Source organism: Melanotaenia boesemani, chromosome 12, assembly GCF_017639745.1.
Source record: "Melanotaenia boesemani isolate fMelBoe1 chromosome 12, fMelBoe1.pri, whole genome shotgun sequence".
Lineage (NCBI taxonomy): Eukaryota > Metazoa > Chordata > Actinopteri > Atheriniformes > Melanotaeniidae > Melanotaenia > Melanotaenia boesemani.
The window spans coordinates 31,934,708-31,952,038 of NC_055693.1; the positions used below are offsets into that span (position 1 = coordinate 31,934,708).

General features: G+C 39.4%; 1 protein-coding gene across 6 annotated transcripts in view; it reads left to right on the plus strand.

Annotated features, from left to right (window-relative positions):
- Positions 1 to 15,762, plus strand: part of glsb (glutaminase b) — a 43,391-nt gene extending 27,629 nt beyond the window's left edge. For 5 of the 6 annotated variants that reach the window (XM_042001410.1, XM_042001411.1, XM_042001413.1 and 2 more), the window contains 4 exons: positions 9,526 to 9,587; positions 10,977 to 11,053; positions 11,132 to 11,195; positions 14,817 to 15,762. In XM_042001410.1, coding sequence (XP_041857344.1) covers positions 9,526 to 9,587; positions 10,977 to 11,053; positions 11,132 to 11,195; positions 14,817 to 14,964 — 351 coding nt within the window. In that variant the 3' untranslated portion in view covers positions 14,965 to 15,762. Of the gene's footprint in view, positions 1 to 1,548; positions 5,418 to 9,525; positions 9,588 to 10,976; positions 11,054 to 11,131; positions 11,196 to 14,816 lie in introns of those variants that run through there. The other variant, XM_042001412.1, reaches the window with a different exon arrangement.
- The last annotated feature ends 1,569 nt before the right edge of the window (positions 15,763 to 17,331 follow it).

Sequence of the window (17,331 nt, forward strand, 5' to 3'; positions counted from 1 at the left end):
AGAGTGTTGTTCAGCACGGTGTAAAAAGTAGTTCCAGGGTAATGTTCGGCACGGTGTAAAAAGTAGTTCCAGAGTGATGTTCAGCATGGTGTAAAAAGTAGTTCTAGAGTGATGTTCGGCATGGTGTAAAAAGTAGTTCCAGCATGGTGTAAAAAGTAGTTCCAGGGTGATGTTCGGCAAGGTGTAAAAAGTAGTTCCAGGGTGATGTTTGGCACGGTGTAAAAAGTAGTTCCAGGGTGATGTTCGGCACGATGTAAAAAAAATAGTTCCAGGGTGATGTTCGGCACGGTGTAAAAAGTAGTTCGGCATGGTGTAAAAAGTAGTTCCAGGGTGATGTTCGGCACGGTGTAAAAAGTAGTTCCAGGGTGATGTTCGGCACGGTGTAAAAAGTAGTTCCAGGGTGATGTTCGGCACGGTGTAAAAAGTAGTTCCAGGGTGATGTTTGGCACGGTGTAAGAAGTAGTTCCAGAGTGATGTTTAGCATGGTGTAAAAGTAGTTCCAGGGTGATGTTCGGCATGGTGAAAAAATAGTTCCAGAGTGATGTTCAGCATGGTGTAAAAAGTAGTTCCAGAGTGATGTTTGGCATGGTGTAAAAAGTAGTTCCAGGGTGATGTTTAGCATGGTGTAAAAAGTAGTTCCAGAGTGATGTTTAACACAGTGTAAAAAGTAGTTCCAGGGTAATGTTTAACATCGTGTAGCATCCCCTCTTCTTTTAACATCTGTCTGTAAACATCTGGGAAGTGAGGAGACCAGTTGCTGGAGTTTTAGGAGAGGAATGTTGTCCCATTCTGGTCTGATGCAGGATTCTAGCTGCTCTACAGTCCTGTTCACATCTGGCTCCTTTTTTGCATGATGCAGCTTTAACCTGCATTTGTGGATTTCAGGGTGAACTGTGTTTACAGACAACGATTTCTGGAAGTCTTCTGAGCCTATTTTATAGACTGTAGATAGTGGGATCTTAAAATCTTCACAATTTTACATTGAGGAACTTTTTTTTTTGTCAAATTGTTCCACAATTTTTAGATGAAGTTTTTTTCAGATTGGTGAACCTTTGCCTATCTGTCCGTTTGAGACTCTGTTTCTCTTTTATATCCAGTCATGTTACTGACCTGCTGTAAATTAACCTAATTAGCTGTCAAATGTCCTCCAGTTGTTTTTGATTTGTACCAGTTACTTTTCCAGCCATTTGTTGTTCCTGTTCCAAGTTTTTACAGACATGTTGGTGCCATCAGATTCAAAGTGAGCTCATGCTCTCCATGAAATGGTAAAATGTCCTAATTTCAACATTTGATATGTTGTTTATGTCCTACTGGGAATAAAATATGGGTTGATGAGATTTACAGATCATTGTATTCTGGTTTTATTTACATTTTTCACAGGGTCTCAGTGTTTTTGGAGTTGGTGTATTTTTCAGCATCTACGATACTGTCCAGTGAATAATATCAATGAGTAACTAAATAAAATGCTTTAGGCTTTTCAAAACATGTTGCAATAAATCACAGCTGGATGGAGAGAGACTAATTTGTTATTCGTGTCAATTAAAACAGCAGCACAACTTCGGACCCATGGATTACGAGAGCCTCCAACAGGAGCTAGCTCTGAAAGCTCCTCTGTGGAAAAAAGTGTCTCCCACTGAGTCAAACCAGGACTGCTCCACCACTGTAGTCTATAGGATGGACAAAGTCAGCGAGTGAAACTTAGGAACAGAGACCCCCTCACCTCGCCTCATCTCTCTTCCAACACCACCACCATCATTCTTCACCCACGAGTATTTATATATTAATTATGTAGTGGATTATTTACCGCTTCTGAATCCTACTGCGTGGATGGATCAGGGTTCTGTTGCTTCAGCATGTCCATGATCTGATGTACAGTGTACAGGTTCAGCTTTATGTCTCCCCCATCAATACAATGTGCTATCTTTTTTTTTAGTCTTTTAGATTCAGTTTTAAGAAGGAAAAATCAACAAACTGAGAAAATAGAAAAATGTCTGCGCCTCAGTACAGACTTTTATTTGCACATAAAAACATCCTGCATGGTTGAAACACACATGATCATCTTCATGTTATTTTTGGAGAGTCTTATCTGCGACCAGTCTTAATTTCTCATTTTCTAAAAGTTTAACCCTCCATTCTTCAGGGTTTACCAGACCTTGATGAGAAACTGCAGCTCAGAACCAGAACATCTGTCTGAGCTTTGTCAACTCTAGTGCAACATTTTCTCTGCTTCACGTTGCTCACTGCATGCAGGAGATTTATTCTTAGAAACCGCGCTGCTGATGTGTTGAATAATTTCTGAAACAGCATCAGTCCTTTCTTGGCGTCGTGTTTGGGATGAGAAAGAAATGGTTAAAACCAGCCCATTTTCCCTCTGGACACCATCGTCCTCATTCACCTGTCGGCTGTAACAGATCTCAGACCTGTGTGTGTTTTGTCTGTTTGGCCTTGTTTACTGAGCATACTCAGTGTGACGCAGGTGGGGGTGATGGTGTGTGTTCATGGCTGCAACCTTCCAGCTGAGCTCCTTCATCCTCCCACTTGGTTCTGGCTGGTTCTGATAACTTAGCTCCTGGGCTGTGAGCAGGTCGATGTCGGCCATGTTCCAAAACCTTCGCTGCATGTTTACACAGCGCACAAAAATACACTTGTGTTCAAACGTCAGCTCTCAGTCCAGAGGTCAGCCTACACCAGGCGTCTCAATCTTAGTCTTACTCGATCCTGAAAGACCATTAGATGTTCAGAAAATCAGAGCAAGAGATGAAGCTTGAAGCTTTCTTGTGTTTTTTAAGGTTTTAAAATACCGTTAAAACTTTATTTGTCACTGAAAATGTATTTTTTGTTCTTTAGAAATGCTACCAAATTCAAGCAGGACAGGACCACTGACTGAGAATTGAGTTAACTGAGGCAAAGTTAGAGGCTCGGAAAGTTTCCAGTGATCCCAGTCTGTGATTCTGGGAAGCATGCCGTCACAGAAGAATGTGATGTTATCAAACAGAGATTGATGCCCACTGGTCCACACATGTCTGTGAAGCATGTTTTAACTCAACACATTTTTAGTGGTATTAAATCTGTTCTCAGTGTTTAGTGAGGGTTTTATGTCAGGACAACTGGTCTGGACACAAGTGATGATCTTCGAAGTGTGTGACAGTATTCTCCTCCAGGAAGCAAAGATTCCTGCACATGAATGTCAGCGGATGCCTTAATTATCGCTTTACTGTGACAAAACTGGGAGGAACTGGGAGTTTTATCTGTTCTCGCCCTAGTCATTGTTGAAACTTGTAGCTGCTGGAACCTGGAAATTCTTCTGTCAAAAGTCTTATTTTCTATTACTTTAGACTCTTAGACATGTTGTCTTTCTGTTATTAGGTTGTTGCTCATTATTGTGTGAAGATGCAAAATATTCTAAAGCCTCATTTACTGATAACTGGGAACGTTGGAATGAATGGAAGTAGTTTCGTTGGGTGGACTTAAGTGTTTTTAAAAACATGGATCTTGTTGCTTTTTGTTCAAAAGTACATATGTTTTTCAGTGGTTTTATTTCTTCATCTGGAACTACTGAAAATAACTATACCTGGAAGATGACCTATTAACTAGTTAATGATGAGGTTTCAGACATTATTGTTAAGAAATTCTAGCATATTTTCTTGGAAATAAGCCATTAGTAAACAAAAACAAGTGTGTAAGTCAGGATTTTTCTTGGACAGAGTTCAGGACCGACATCCAGTGTTCCCATCAGCTGCCTCCAACGTCACCACATTCAACAGAAATTATAATTCAAGGTCCAAAACATTGATGAGTAGTTTTAGACAGTTAAAGGAAAGTAAAGCTATGCCAAATATGTTAATGATTTGTCTTCTTTTTTGCACAATTTATTAACCAAACAGTTCACAAATTAACTAAATGTTATCCAAGGACAAAGCCAGTTTAATGTCCTTTATTGAGTTCAGCAGTTTCCCTTCAAACTCAGCTTCTCATGTTTCACATATCTCAGACTTTTAACAGTCAAATAGTAAAAAAAAAGACATCATATTCATTTCTTTTGCACTAATGGCAGGAGAAAGACCGTTATCTGTCCTATAAATTAGTTCAAGACTTCCAACAATATTCAAGCAAAATTCATGAAGAAGTTAATTTCTTATTACAGTGTTTCATGGAGTTTTTATTAACTAATTCATATTAATTTAATAAGATATGAAGTTAAACAGATTCATTTTTTAAACATACACTCTGAGACCTGTTGCATCACTCTATGGGAAAAACTTTGCTCTAAACCCTGTTGTATACATGATACTCTTCTGCCCCCTGGTGGATACACTTTGCACTACAACAGTATCACATTAGGAAACACATGTGCAAATTATTTTTGCTTTTTTTTATATGTTAAAGGTCCAAATAAAAACTTCAGATTAAAAAAAAATAAAATAAAATTTCTGCCCATTATTTCTTGAGTTAATTATTATCAAGGTTGGTCATGTAAAAAAAAAGTAAAGAAGTCACAGAAATTAAAGATGTCACTGTCCTCCAGTTTATTTACATGAATCCCATTTAGTTCAGCTGTGTGATGTGATATATCCTCCCATAATGGATAATCCACACTAGAGAAGAAGCTAATTTCCTTATTATTTAGAATTAAATTACCTCCTCCAGAACATCAGATCAATAATGACTGAACCTCTTTTCAACCAATCAGCCTTTATCATCTCAAATGATCAACTTCTTTTACCAGAATTTTCCAGGAAAATCATCAGGTATTTTTGGTTCATGTTATTTTTATTTAATTCTCACATTCCATCTTGCATGCTTAGCTTTGTAAGGATAAATGTCTTTTTAATCCCACCTTTAAATGTTTCCTTTGATTTTTCTGTCATGTCTTTCTTTTGTTGATTTGTGTCCTGAACATGCATTTTTGTCCTTTGTAATGATTGGAAAATTTCTTAAAAGTTTAAGAGATCATGACCATCACAGTTTGGTGATCTTGGAATTGTAAGATTCAGATGTAAGAGATTATTTATTTATATGTACTTTATCTGCACTTTCTGACCAAAGATTCAGAGTGGAAAAAGGTTTCATTGTTGAAAACCAAACGTTAAAATTAAGACAGGGTTACCTGGAAACCTGAAACACTTCATTTATATATTAAAAAGATGTGCAGTAGATGAAACCGTACAATTCCAAGTTCATGCCCGTCATTGTTTTTATGTTTATTATTTTTGTAAAACGTATTCATAAAGTCATGAACTGTCCTGTCTGCCTGAAGATGTGATGGATCCTCAGACATAAACTTGTTTCACTTCACACTTCTGAGCGAATACGTCACTTATTTGGCTGTGATAGACATGCAGACATTACAGTAAAGGTGGTGTTTTTTGTTGCCTTGGTGTCCCTTGTGTAAAATAAAATAAAGCACTTATCCATCATGTGTCATCTGTCTGTGACCACAATCGTTCTTTAATATCCATGTTTTACTTTGAGATGAATTCCATCGCAGATTATCTCAGTCATGCCCTCATTACTCATAGAAACACAGGCATTAGTGTTAAACAATAAAACTTCTAGTTTAATATTTTACCATAAGTGCTTTAAAATTTCTTGTTTCTAGCCATTATGCTATGCTAAGCTAATTGCCTGCTACAGTGAACATATTCACCTTCAGTGTTTAAAACCTGGAATTAAAAAGATGTTTTGGGAATATGATATTGTGGATTCACACAGTCTGAAGTGGAATAAAATAAAGAAACCCAACAGACTGCAGAGAAGTCTAGATTAGGTGCCATCTGATGCTCCAGATGTTGTGTATTGGTGAAAGGTCTGAACTGCAGGCAGGCCAGTTCAGCAGCTGGACTCTTCTCCTGTGAAGCCATGCTGCTGTGATGGATGCAGGATGTGGTTCAGCATCGTCTTGCTGAAATCCGCAAGGTCTTCCCTGAAAGAGACGTTGTCTGGATGGGAGCAGATGTTGCTCTAAAACCTCCATGTACTTTTTAGCATTGATGGAGCTTCACAGATGTGGAAGCTGCCCACGCCATAGGCACTAATGCAGCCCCATCCCATCAGAGATGCAGCTTTTCACCTGTCCACTGATAACAAGCTGGATGCTCCCTCTCCTCTTTAGTCTGCAGGACAACAGTTTCATCCCTCTGACCACAGAACAGGTTTCCACTTTGCCTCAGACCATTTAAATGAGGTTTGGTCCAGAGAAGACGGTGCTGATTCTTCTCTGCATGATGGAGCTTTAACCTGCATTTGTGGAGTTTAAGGTGAACTGTGTTCAGACAGTGGTTTCTGGAAGTCTTCCTGAGTCCATGCAGTGGTTTCTAGTAGAGAATCATGTCTGGCTTTACTGCAGTGCTGCCGGATCAATAACAAAAAATTAGATCGTGTGATCAGATTTAGACTCAAGCTAAGGAAGTCAAACCTCATCATCAACACACTGACTAAAAGGAGGTTTTGCTTTTGTTTCTCTCTAAAATCATATTTTATTTTTTTCATAGTTCTTGTATTATTTTTAAAAGAATAACTTTGTCTGGTTAAACCTGCAGCTTTCAGATGCGCCCAAGTTTAAAAAATAATTTAAAAAGAATTACTACCTTGTTTGCCTTGTTTGACCCATCGCTGATGGGTATCAGACGTGCGCTCTGCATCATATGCAGGCAGCTAAACAGCTGGACATCAGCAAAATAAAGCTTTAAATGGCTAACTTACTCCAGAGACATATTTTCTTGTGTTTATTGTGGCATTTTGTCTCAGCTGGGTCAGTCTGCAGGACTGTTACTCGCTGCAGATGATGAGTTAGCTCGTTCTAAACTTTCATGCTTTTCAGTGTTTATTTCTGCATGAGCATGTTTTAAGTTTGCTGTCCAAGTGCATGTTAGATGGTTAAATTCAGATATACACCAGCTTTTAAACAAAATAAAGACCTACTTTTTTTCTGAGGAGTTCCGGGATAGACATCCAACATGACAAAGAGTCCAACACCTGATTTTTTGAGTTATGTGAGTTCTTCCTAAGTGGTCTTTGTAGGGTCCACTTAGGTTCTATGGTGGTCTATGCAAACACTGGTGTGCACAAATGCTCCGGAGTTATGTGAAAGTAGCATCCATGTGAAAGCAAGGCTTCGCTTTTTCCAGCAGAGCAGTGACTGTATGAACGTGAGCAGAGTTAATCTCTTCACCTGTTAATGTGGCTGATTGGTGGATCAAACCATGCCTCACCAGTGCTCTGCAACCAGGGGCGGAGCTAGTTGGGTGGTCAGGGTGGCTCTGGGAATTAAACTATTTACCTGATGTTTGCATGAAGTTATGTAGCAGTGCTAAATTAGTTCTATGACAGCACTCGATTCAATTTAAAGATGCATTATGTAATTTTCCGACTTTAAAACTCCTCAAAGAGGCTGAGAAACTGCGCTATACAACTTTTCAACCGGGACGCTGAGTGACATTGCAGCTGAGATTTGCTTTAAATACCACGACACACACTAGCAAGCGAATATAAACACACCTGCCATCTTAAGCATGCACTGTGGCTGACTCAGCAAAGAAAATCAAGATAACAGTTTTTTACTGGCTAGAGAGATCCCACAGTACAGGTAGGATGTAAGATGGATGCTTGATTAGCCATCAGTAGGAGGAGACTCACGGAGAATATCTGCAAAAGTTTAGCAGTGTATCCTAAAGATAATGTGGGAGAACCATGTTTTACGTATTTAGTTTTCAATGAGTGTATTTAGGGATGACACATCAACTCAGTTAATCTAGATTTCACATTGGAGCCAAAAATAAACTATAAAGATGCTCAAAGATAACCTTAGTATCCACGTTACTTGGTGCTGACTAAGCTAGCGCTACATGATCCAGTTTCATTTAAACAGACTAGCAAGGCTGCTAGCTGATTTAAAAGTAGCTACAACATGGAAATGTGGAAAAAATATATCCTGAAACAAGTCTGACTTTGTATAGAAAGATATAAGAATTTAGAGAAAGGGAGATATTTCTGAATTTTTTGTCTAGAGGAAAGACACAGATCATTTCAACAGACCTCAGCAGCACAACGCGGGGCTAGCCACACAAGGATCCAGTCTACCACCAGCACAGACAGTAAACCAGGACTGACCCCCTACTACCACATCAAGCGCCACATACTGCATCCCAAAACACCAACTTATCTTTCTACCGAGCTTTTTAAACTTGTTGCAAATATTTCCACTTGGTGATCCAGATTAATAATTTCTCATGTCTGCAGTTATCACAGCAGTGAACATGAACAGCTACATTTATATGGACAAATATTTAATCTATACGATTGAAATCAGTCTGATCAGAGATTCTAGCTGACATGCATGGACGCTGGATAAAGTGATCTCATCAGTTGTGTCTTCACATGATGGACAGATTTAATACAATCGTAACGCTTTTGACATGCTCAGTGCCTATTACTTCAGAAGAAGAAGGTTTTTTTTTATTATTTTAAACCTTTTAACGGTCAAAATGCTCAGTAATCCTTAACTCTTTCAGTTTCTAACAAAAACGATGTATTCGCCACAATCCTGTTCTGTTTTGCTGCCGCCTGAAACTCATGTGACATAACCACCGCATGGTTCAAGCATGCGCAGAGAGAACATACACCACAGAAACGATCGGAATAAGTGTAGACATGCTTATTTTTTCCTGCTGATAAAATGGTGAAACAGTTTAAACGGATTGAAATTTCTTTCCCATCGGATCAGTTGACCTGTTTCCATGACATATTTTTGTTCTGTTTGGACTTCTGATCGGATCAAAACTGCTCCGTGTGTGTTAGAGGAACACAATCATTTCCTTATAAAAGTCTGCTTCCAGCTGCACTAATATTTAATGAAGGCCACTGATTTATGAATATGCAAATGTTAAATATTCAGCACCTGCCTGATAAAAAGGTGTTAATTGTGCACTGAGAAGGTTCTGCTCTGACCTCTTATTGGTGAGAAATAACATGGAAACACAGAAACATGACAGTTCTGTTAGTTTAATGCAGCTGTTTAAATAAACATGATTAGAAACTAATGTGGCTTTTTTTTCAAAACATGATCATAATTACCTCATTTTTTTTTGGAATAGTGGGATTATGTAATAATTATTCAGGCCTACTGGAAACTAAATTTTTCTTCGTTCTTTGTAAGTGAGGTTTTAGAATCTGGGTCTTGAGAGAAAGGAGCATTTTATGTGGCAGATAATTAATATGTCTAACAGATAAATTGTGATTTTGTTTTTTTATTGTAGCTCTAAATAAAATATAAAAAGGGTAATGTATTATTTTACATTCTCTTCATCTAATACTCCTAAAATTCTTTAAATTAGTTTTCCAATTGTTTATTAAAGGTAATAATTAGAAGACTTGAATGCTAATTTTAGTAGTGTGAACTCTGCTGTGCACGTGGCATTAATTCTGTTATGCATCATTCCCACCACTGTTCCCACTGAGCTGCATGAAAGAAGCCTGGCTCTGATGTCCCTCTGTAAATGTCCTGTCTGTCTCTGACTTTGTCCACAGGCCAAATCTGTCATCAACCTGCTGTTTGCTGCCTACACAGGAGACGTATCTGCCCTCAGGAGGTGAACAGTTCACGCTCACACATTAAAAGTGATCTATTATTAATTCAGGCTGGTTCCACTTCTCTCACCCAGAGGTGTACATTTATAACACATAGCATATACTTTTAAAGTAGTTTTCTTAAAGAGGAAGTGAGGAGTCTGCTAAAGACACTCTTCCTGCAGCTCTTATCTGCATGAGGCTGTTTAGCACTTTGGGGACCTCTAGTGGCAATAAGAGGAACCTGAAGGACAACTTAAATGTGTAAGCTGGAGATTTCTGATAAATGTACAAACGTTTTACTCACCAAAATCTGTTGTGTATCCTTGGATACAGGTATTCCTTTGAAAACATTTTCAAAACCTATTCCTTTCTAATATCTCACAAAGCCAGTCTAACTCTTTAAAGTGGACCACTTTATTAGGTTGACCTTTTTGATTGCTTGTTAACACAAATATCTAACCAGCCAATCGCATAGCAGCAACTGAGTGCATCTAGTCATGTAGACATGGTCACGGCGACTTCCTGAAGTTCAAACTGAGCATCAGAATGAAGCAGAAAGATGATTTAAGTGACCTTGAACGTGGCATGGTTTTTAGTCTGAGTATTACTGGGATTTTCACACACAACCATCTCCAGGGTTTACAGAGAATGGTCTGAAGAAGATAAAATTTCCAGCGAGCAGCAGTTGTCTGGACCAGAATGTCTTGTTGGTGTCAGAGGTCAGAGGAGAATGGACAGACTGGCTGAAGATAGTGGAAAGGCAACAGGAAGTTAAATCAGCACTGGTTCCAACCTGCAGAACATCATCTCTGAACACACAACACGTCCAGCCTTGAAGCAGATGGGCTACAGCAGCAGAAGACACACCGGGTGCCTCCTGTCAGCTAAGAACAGGAAACTGAGGCTACAATTCACACACACTCACCAACACTGGACAATAGAAGATGGAGAAACGTTGCTGGTCTGATGAGTCTCCATTTCAGTTTAACCACCACAGCCTACCTGAATATTGTTTCTGACCACAGTACTTCCAACAGGATAAGTAGGATGTCTGTAGGGAGCCATCAAACAGAAGGTACATTTAGTGTTGAGGTAAAGTGTTGCTATCCTAGCTTCCCACAGTAAAATGTGTCAGGAACAGAAGATGTTTGAGTCAGAGGGACGAGAACTTCTGTCTTTAAAATCCACTCAAGTTTATCAGTGTATCATCATCCAAAAGGGAGTCAGAGTTGACCTCAGATCAGGTGGATTGAACCGCAGACCTGTATGGGTGAAACTAAAGTTAAAAACATTTGTGTTCTCACATGCAAACGCGCTGGACATCTCTGGAACATTTCAGTACTTCAGTGAATGCATGGAAGCAGGACTGTACACACAATGTTAGTTATACATGTTTTGTGTGTGTGTAGGTTTGCGCTGTCATCGATGGACATGGAGCAGAGGGACTATGACTCCAGAACAGCCCTGCATGTGGCAGCAGCTGAAGGTAAAAGTCCAATCCTCAAATATCAAATATCCAACCACGCTGTTTATGATGGACTATTGACCTCTGTGCTGCTTTCAGGACACACAGAAGTCGTTCGCTTCTTGCTGAAGGCTTGTGGAGTGAACCCAGTTCCCAGAGACAGGTAAGTCCAGGTGATCACATGCTCTCAAACAGCTCTAAGGTAAATTAAGGTAAAGGTAATAAAATTATAGTAAGAATTTCCACCTAAATCAAATTCTTTAACTTAGCAAGAAATAAATTTTGTATTTCAGCATATAATGCATTTCAGTCCACATATACAGTCATATGCTACTGGGATTAACTCAAGTAAAACAAAAAACAATCCACAGTTAAAGCTGCAAGCAGCGATGAAGGCCCTCGCACCTCTGGTGCCGCTCCGGCCTATTGCACCGCCCCATCAACCGGCAACCTCCCTACCCCAAAATGCTCGTTTTCGCTCAGAGCCGTACGCTCAGCAGTCCCCAGGTTTTCTGCCTTGAGTGGTCATTGTCTCCCTCTGAGGATCACCTGGTACATCACTGGGCCCAATAATGACATCAGAAGCGTTCATGACCATGTTCTGACAAATTGTGTGAAAAAAATACAAAGAAAAGCATGGTTTTAAGATCTGCAGATATCAACATGGCCAGTATGTGGCGCTATAGTGTTTGATCATGTACTAACATGTTCAGGTTGGGACTTTAATGATAACTGCCAAATATCACGTCCTTTGGTCAACCGAGTCCAGAGTTATAGCCACTTCCTGTTTGATAGCGAGGGACTGAAACCTCACAGGCAGCCATTTTAGTCATGATGGTGTAAGTAGTTTGTTATATTGTGAATCATGAGTTCATCAAGGATGATATTGGTGAGTTTGAGTAGGTTTTTAAGGTTTTCAATGGTAAAAAATGTGGTACTTCCTGTTTCCAGGGAGTTGTGGTCAGCATGGAAATGACATCATACGTGGCCATTTTGGTTAAGATAGTTTTTTTTATATGTAAGTTATATCAGTTTCGTCTGTCATGGCGAGATATCAAAGTTTGAGGCCCCCCCCCCCACCCCCTCCATGCCCTTTCTCCTTTGAGAAAGTTTTTGATAACTTTTGATCACACATGCCTCTGGAAGCTTCAGAGTGATTTTGAGGTAAATACAATAAAATCTTTAGGAGGAGTTCGTTCAAATGCAATGGTAAGAAACAGGCAAAAATTACCCTAAAAATGACACCTTTTTCAAAATGGCCGACTTCCTGTTGAAATTAGCCTATAGGTCCAATAGACAATTTTGTACATCCTGGCATGGTAAATCAATGTGGTGAATTTTATGAGTGTCGGTCTACGTAGTGGACGGGGCTGGTGGATTAAAATATTGTAGGGGGCGCTATAGAGCCATATTGCAACTATTCCAGCATATGTCAATTTGGCTTAGTTCCATGTCTGTCTCAATCCTTCCTGCCGACTTTGGTGAAGATCGATGGTACAACAGGTGAGTTACAAGTACTTCCTGTTTGACGGCGTCGGACCAATATTCACCATGGTTACGTTTGGCAAAGGATCTTGAGATTTTTATTGTGGTATCATGAAGGGGTTTGACCTGTTGTGAAGCACTTTCAAGTGTCTGGAGTTCATGCCTGAGGAGAAGGACCCTGGCAACTGAAAAAAAGCACTTCCTGTTGAAAGTGGGCGGGGCTTAGGGAAAGACCGGAAGTGGTCATATGGGTCTGTGCAGGACCGGACCATTACTAATCCCTGTGAGTTTGATAGTGATTGGGTGAAAATTGAGGGAGTTATATTGATTTATGATGTCATGGCGTCTTATCGAAGTTCGCCATGGCGCCACGGTCTCGTTTTCACCGGATATCATCACTAACTTGTTTACAGGTGTCTGACCCAGTTTGACCCCGGTTGTGTTGAAAAAGTCAGAGAGGTGGGTCTTGGAGTAAAAAACATGACTTCCTGTCGACAGGGAGCGTGGCCTATTCATAATCCAATAATGACCCCGTAGATGTCTTGAGGATGGGACTAGTATCATTTTGGTTCAGATATGTTGTTTTATGTGGGAGTTATATCAATTTCGTCTTTCATGGCGGGACATCAAACTTTGAGGCCACTCCCCCTCTACGCCCTTACTCCTTTTTGATAACTTTTGATCACACATGCCTTCTGAAGATCCTGGGCCATTTTGGTGTCAATACGATAATATCTCCAAGAGGAGTTCGTTCAAATGAGAGGTCAGTAAAACGCCAAAATGGCGACTTTGACCCAAAATGGCCGATTTCCTGTTTTTTTTTAGGGCAGTGCTCCAAGAGGATTTTTAGTTGGCCCGAGCATGTAGAACATGTGTAGCGAATTTCATAAAGATTGATGACATGCAGTGGCGGGGCACCATAAATAGGTGGCGCTCTCGTGCAATTTTGCCCGAACAGTCCCGAGCACTCCAAAATACGAAATTTTTCACATTCCAATGGGGGGAGTAGGCAAAATTTGGTGAGTTTTGGAGCATGTTCAGGCCCCCAAAAATGCAATTTATTTGACGGACGAATAAGAATAATAACGCTTGCGTTTCAACAGGCCTTCGCACCACCTCGGTGCTCGGGCCTAAATAGGGAGTAGCATTTTCTCTAAAATAAATCTAAGAATAAAATCAGGCCAGAGTTGCAAAACATAGTGAATCCATTTTGTCCAGTAAGAGGATAATTGCGCCAACTTAAAATGGACAAAGGCTTTTAAATTGTAAATGTGTGTTATGATGTCCATTCGTTCATTCAGGGTCGGGCTTTCCTGTAAGAGCCATTCCCTGGTTTTGGATTTTTATAGCTACAACCAGTAGAATGTTCATCAAAAATTTGTCTTTTTTCTACCAATTCTGGGGAATAATTCCAACGTATATTATTTTAATTTCAACAGGTGTCAACTCCTTGAAAATACCTTGCAGGGCCTTGTGTGTCCCTGTCCAACAGTCACTAATGACCATTCAAAAACATGGTAGTCATGTCTCAGAAATTAAGCCGTGCAAGTCTAAGTACACACGGCCGGTACAGTGTAACGGTGAATGGCTCATTAAATCACTTATGGTTTAGTCACACACTTTACACTTTAGTCATGGTAAAAAGAATATAGAGAAATAATCCACAAAAGGTGTGGAAAATGTGTCCTTGTGTTAATTTAAGAGCCATAATTGGCTTCATCAAATGCTTTTCCAGATCTCTTCAGCTCTTGATCTAAAGAGGGCTGTGCACAAGAAATGTCCTCAAAATCTGAAGGACTTGGTTAGAATTACATGTGGAGCCCAGACACAGTGTGTTCCTTCCATGTCACATGATTACGGTAGGCTATCAGATGTCATGATTATCTTGCTGTACAGGGCAAAAGTATCTGTATTGGTAAGAAAGTACCATAAATTTATAGTATTGTATAAATGGGAAAATTTGGGGGTATTTTGTCCATCTTTACAAACATTTCAAAATGACCGCTCTTAGGTCAGGACACATGTTTGACCACTCCTGCTTAGGAATCTACTCACTACTACCCCCTCTGTTCTGGAGTTGTAAGCAGGAGTGATTTGCTAACTAAACCCATGACAATGATGTTGTGATAATATAAATTATTCTAGTAAACTTTAAGCGGTTGCATGTTATGCTAAAACTACACGACTTAAAACCATTCAACTATAAAACATGATTTTATTTAGTAGAAGCTACATGTTCGACTAAGGAGAGTGTAGATGATGCTGTTTGCTAAATACGATCAATGCTTTCATTGCTCAGGTGGGGGAACACTCCGATGGATGAAGCCGTGCAGTTTGGCCACCATGATGTCGTCACCATCATGCAGGACTATCATGATAAGTACAGCCCACCTGCTGCTCCTGATGACAAGCACAGCTCAGAGAAGAACCTGGACAGCCTCCTGTAGACCTGCTGCACACATCTACGGCCACTTCAGGCTTCTGCTGTGGACCTTTGAGCTTGCTTAGATCAACTCTAAACCCTAAGGCTCAGGCTTCTGAAACATTTTGTTGTGCTTGGTGTGCTTTGCTTTATGTTTGTGCATTTATCATAGTGTCTGTGTTGTTTTTGTGAGCTTAGCAATACTGTTTAAAACAATGATACAATACCTGAACCTCTGTAGTTGAGTGTTTACAGTATTTATTATCAGCTGACACTGTAAACCACGTTGTTATTCTTTGGATTGTATCAAAGTGTATTAGTTTAGTTACACTTCAGCTTCTGTTCACCTCTAGCCAGTGTGATTTGGGGGGGATGCTGTCGCTGTGTTGATGTTGTGAGATAGTGAGCTGTGTGGAAACGTAGTGTAGATGTTTTTCATGTGTCTCTGCAGCCTCGGGCCTGTTTGATCTCCACATACCAGCTCATACTCAGATTGTCTTCCTGACTGTTGCGAGCTCATCAGCAGGATTTATGCAGCTCCTCTGAACCCAGAGAACGATTGTATTCTAAATGTATATTTTAAAGGCAGCATTTTTGAATAGAAACATTATATATATATTTATTTCAGAGACTCTAAGTAATAAGAAATTGATTAAAGGACATAGGGTTGTGTAATTTGTTGCATTTGGGATGAAAATGTTTTCCTTTTGTTTATCCAGTAACACTGTTTGTGTGTGTAGTGAGTCTTAACAAAGAATACTGATGACTGATGTTCCTGATTTTCCAGTTGAATTTACTTGAAAATACATGAGTTTTTGACCCACCTGCATATTCACCAATTCTTTCCTCACTTTGTCCCACATTACTAATGACATCCGAGCAATGAAATAATACAAACTCAAGAACATGGGGGCATTTCCCTCTTTAATCAAGAGCGTAATTGTTCAGTTTGAGAGCAACATTTCTTGTTTTCACACTCAAATATATTGCTCTCTCAAAACTCTGCTCTCACACTCAAAAGGTCCCTTCTTGCTCTCAAATATATCATTCTTCCTTGAAAACTCTGCTTCTCTTCTCAGGTTTAATGTTGCAGGTTCAAACCTCCTGCACTCCAGCGTGGTCTCTTTTCCTCTCACTCAAACTTTTTCTGCTCCTGGATATCTTTCCCTCTCTCTCGTGTTACTGAATGAGCTGTCTGTCAAAAATCCTCCAGCCAATAGAATACTAGATAAATGCTGACCGAGCAAATAGTCCCCGCCTTTTTCAGGGTGCGCTCCTTTTACTTAGTAATCACGTATTGATAACCCAAACCAGCAATCTCTATTTTTCTCTAAATTTTTTTTTATATATGCACATGTTCTTTTTATTAAAAAGAAAACAGTGACTTACTAACTCACAGTAAAAGTACTCATCTAAAAACTAACGGTACCTATACAGTCGTCCTGTATGCCAAGTATAAAGCTAAAGAAATCATAAATTGAGATATAATCTGTTTTTATGATACCATAGAATTAACCTACGATAAGTTAGCTTGCATACGGTGCTGATCGTCATTCCTATAGGGCTGTTAAATATGTAGTAGAATTATCACAGTGTACAACTCATAGTGTGATTACCATGACGACGCTTTGTCAACTAAATAAAACATTTTAATTTGTTTCTTTCTTACAAAATATAAAACATGAAACTAACTTTTATCTCCAAAATTTCAACCCCATTACTCCCACAGGATCTGCTTCCATGTCACATCTTGGAGAGATTTTTAAACAAAATCAAATACGGAGTCAGCTATTTTGATGTAGATCCTGTGTTGAGTAAAACAAGCACACCCTGAAGAAGGCGGGGAGTATTTGCTCGGTCAGCATTTATCTTGTATTTTTAATTGGCTGGAGGACGTTTGACAGATAGCTGATTCAGCAACCTGAGAGGGAGGAAAAGATATCCAGGAGCAGAAGTTTAGAAAGAGCAGAAAATGAGTCCGAGTCTGAGGGAAAGAGACCAAACTGGAGCCCAGGAGATTTGAACCTGCAACACTAAACTGGAGAAGCGGAGCAAAGTTTTAAAGGAGGGCAATATGATTTTTGAGTGTAAAAACAATTACAGTTACACTCTTGATTATAGGTAGGGAAATACCCCCTTCTCTGAACAAAACTGGAGTTTTAAGAAGACTTTCATAAATAATAAGAAATGTTTTTACAGCCTTAAGAGACTTAAGAAATTAAGCCATTCCAGTCCAAATGATTCCAAACCACCTAAAGCAGGTTAAAGTCAATGTCATGTGATCCTTTAGTGTTTTTCTTGATTAAAATTAATAGAAACTTCTGTTTCTATTACAAATTTCTGGATGCAAGTCGGGGAAATGTTTGATAAAACGCTCAAAAAGCAGAAAGCT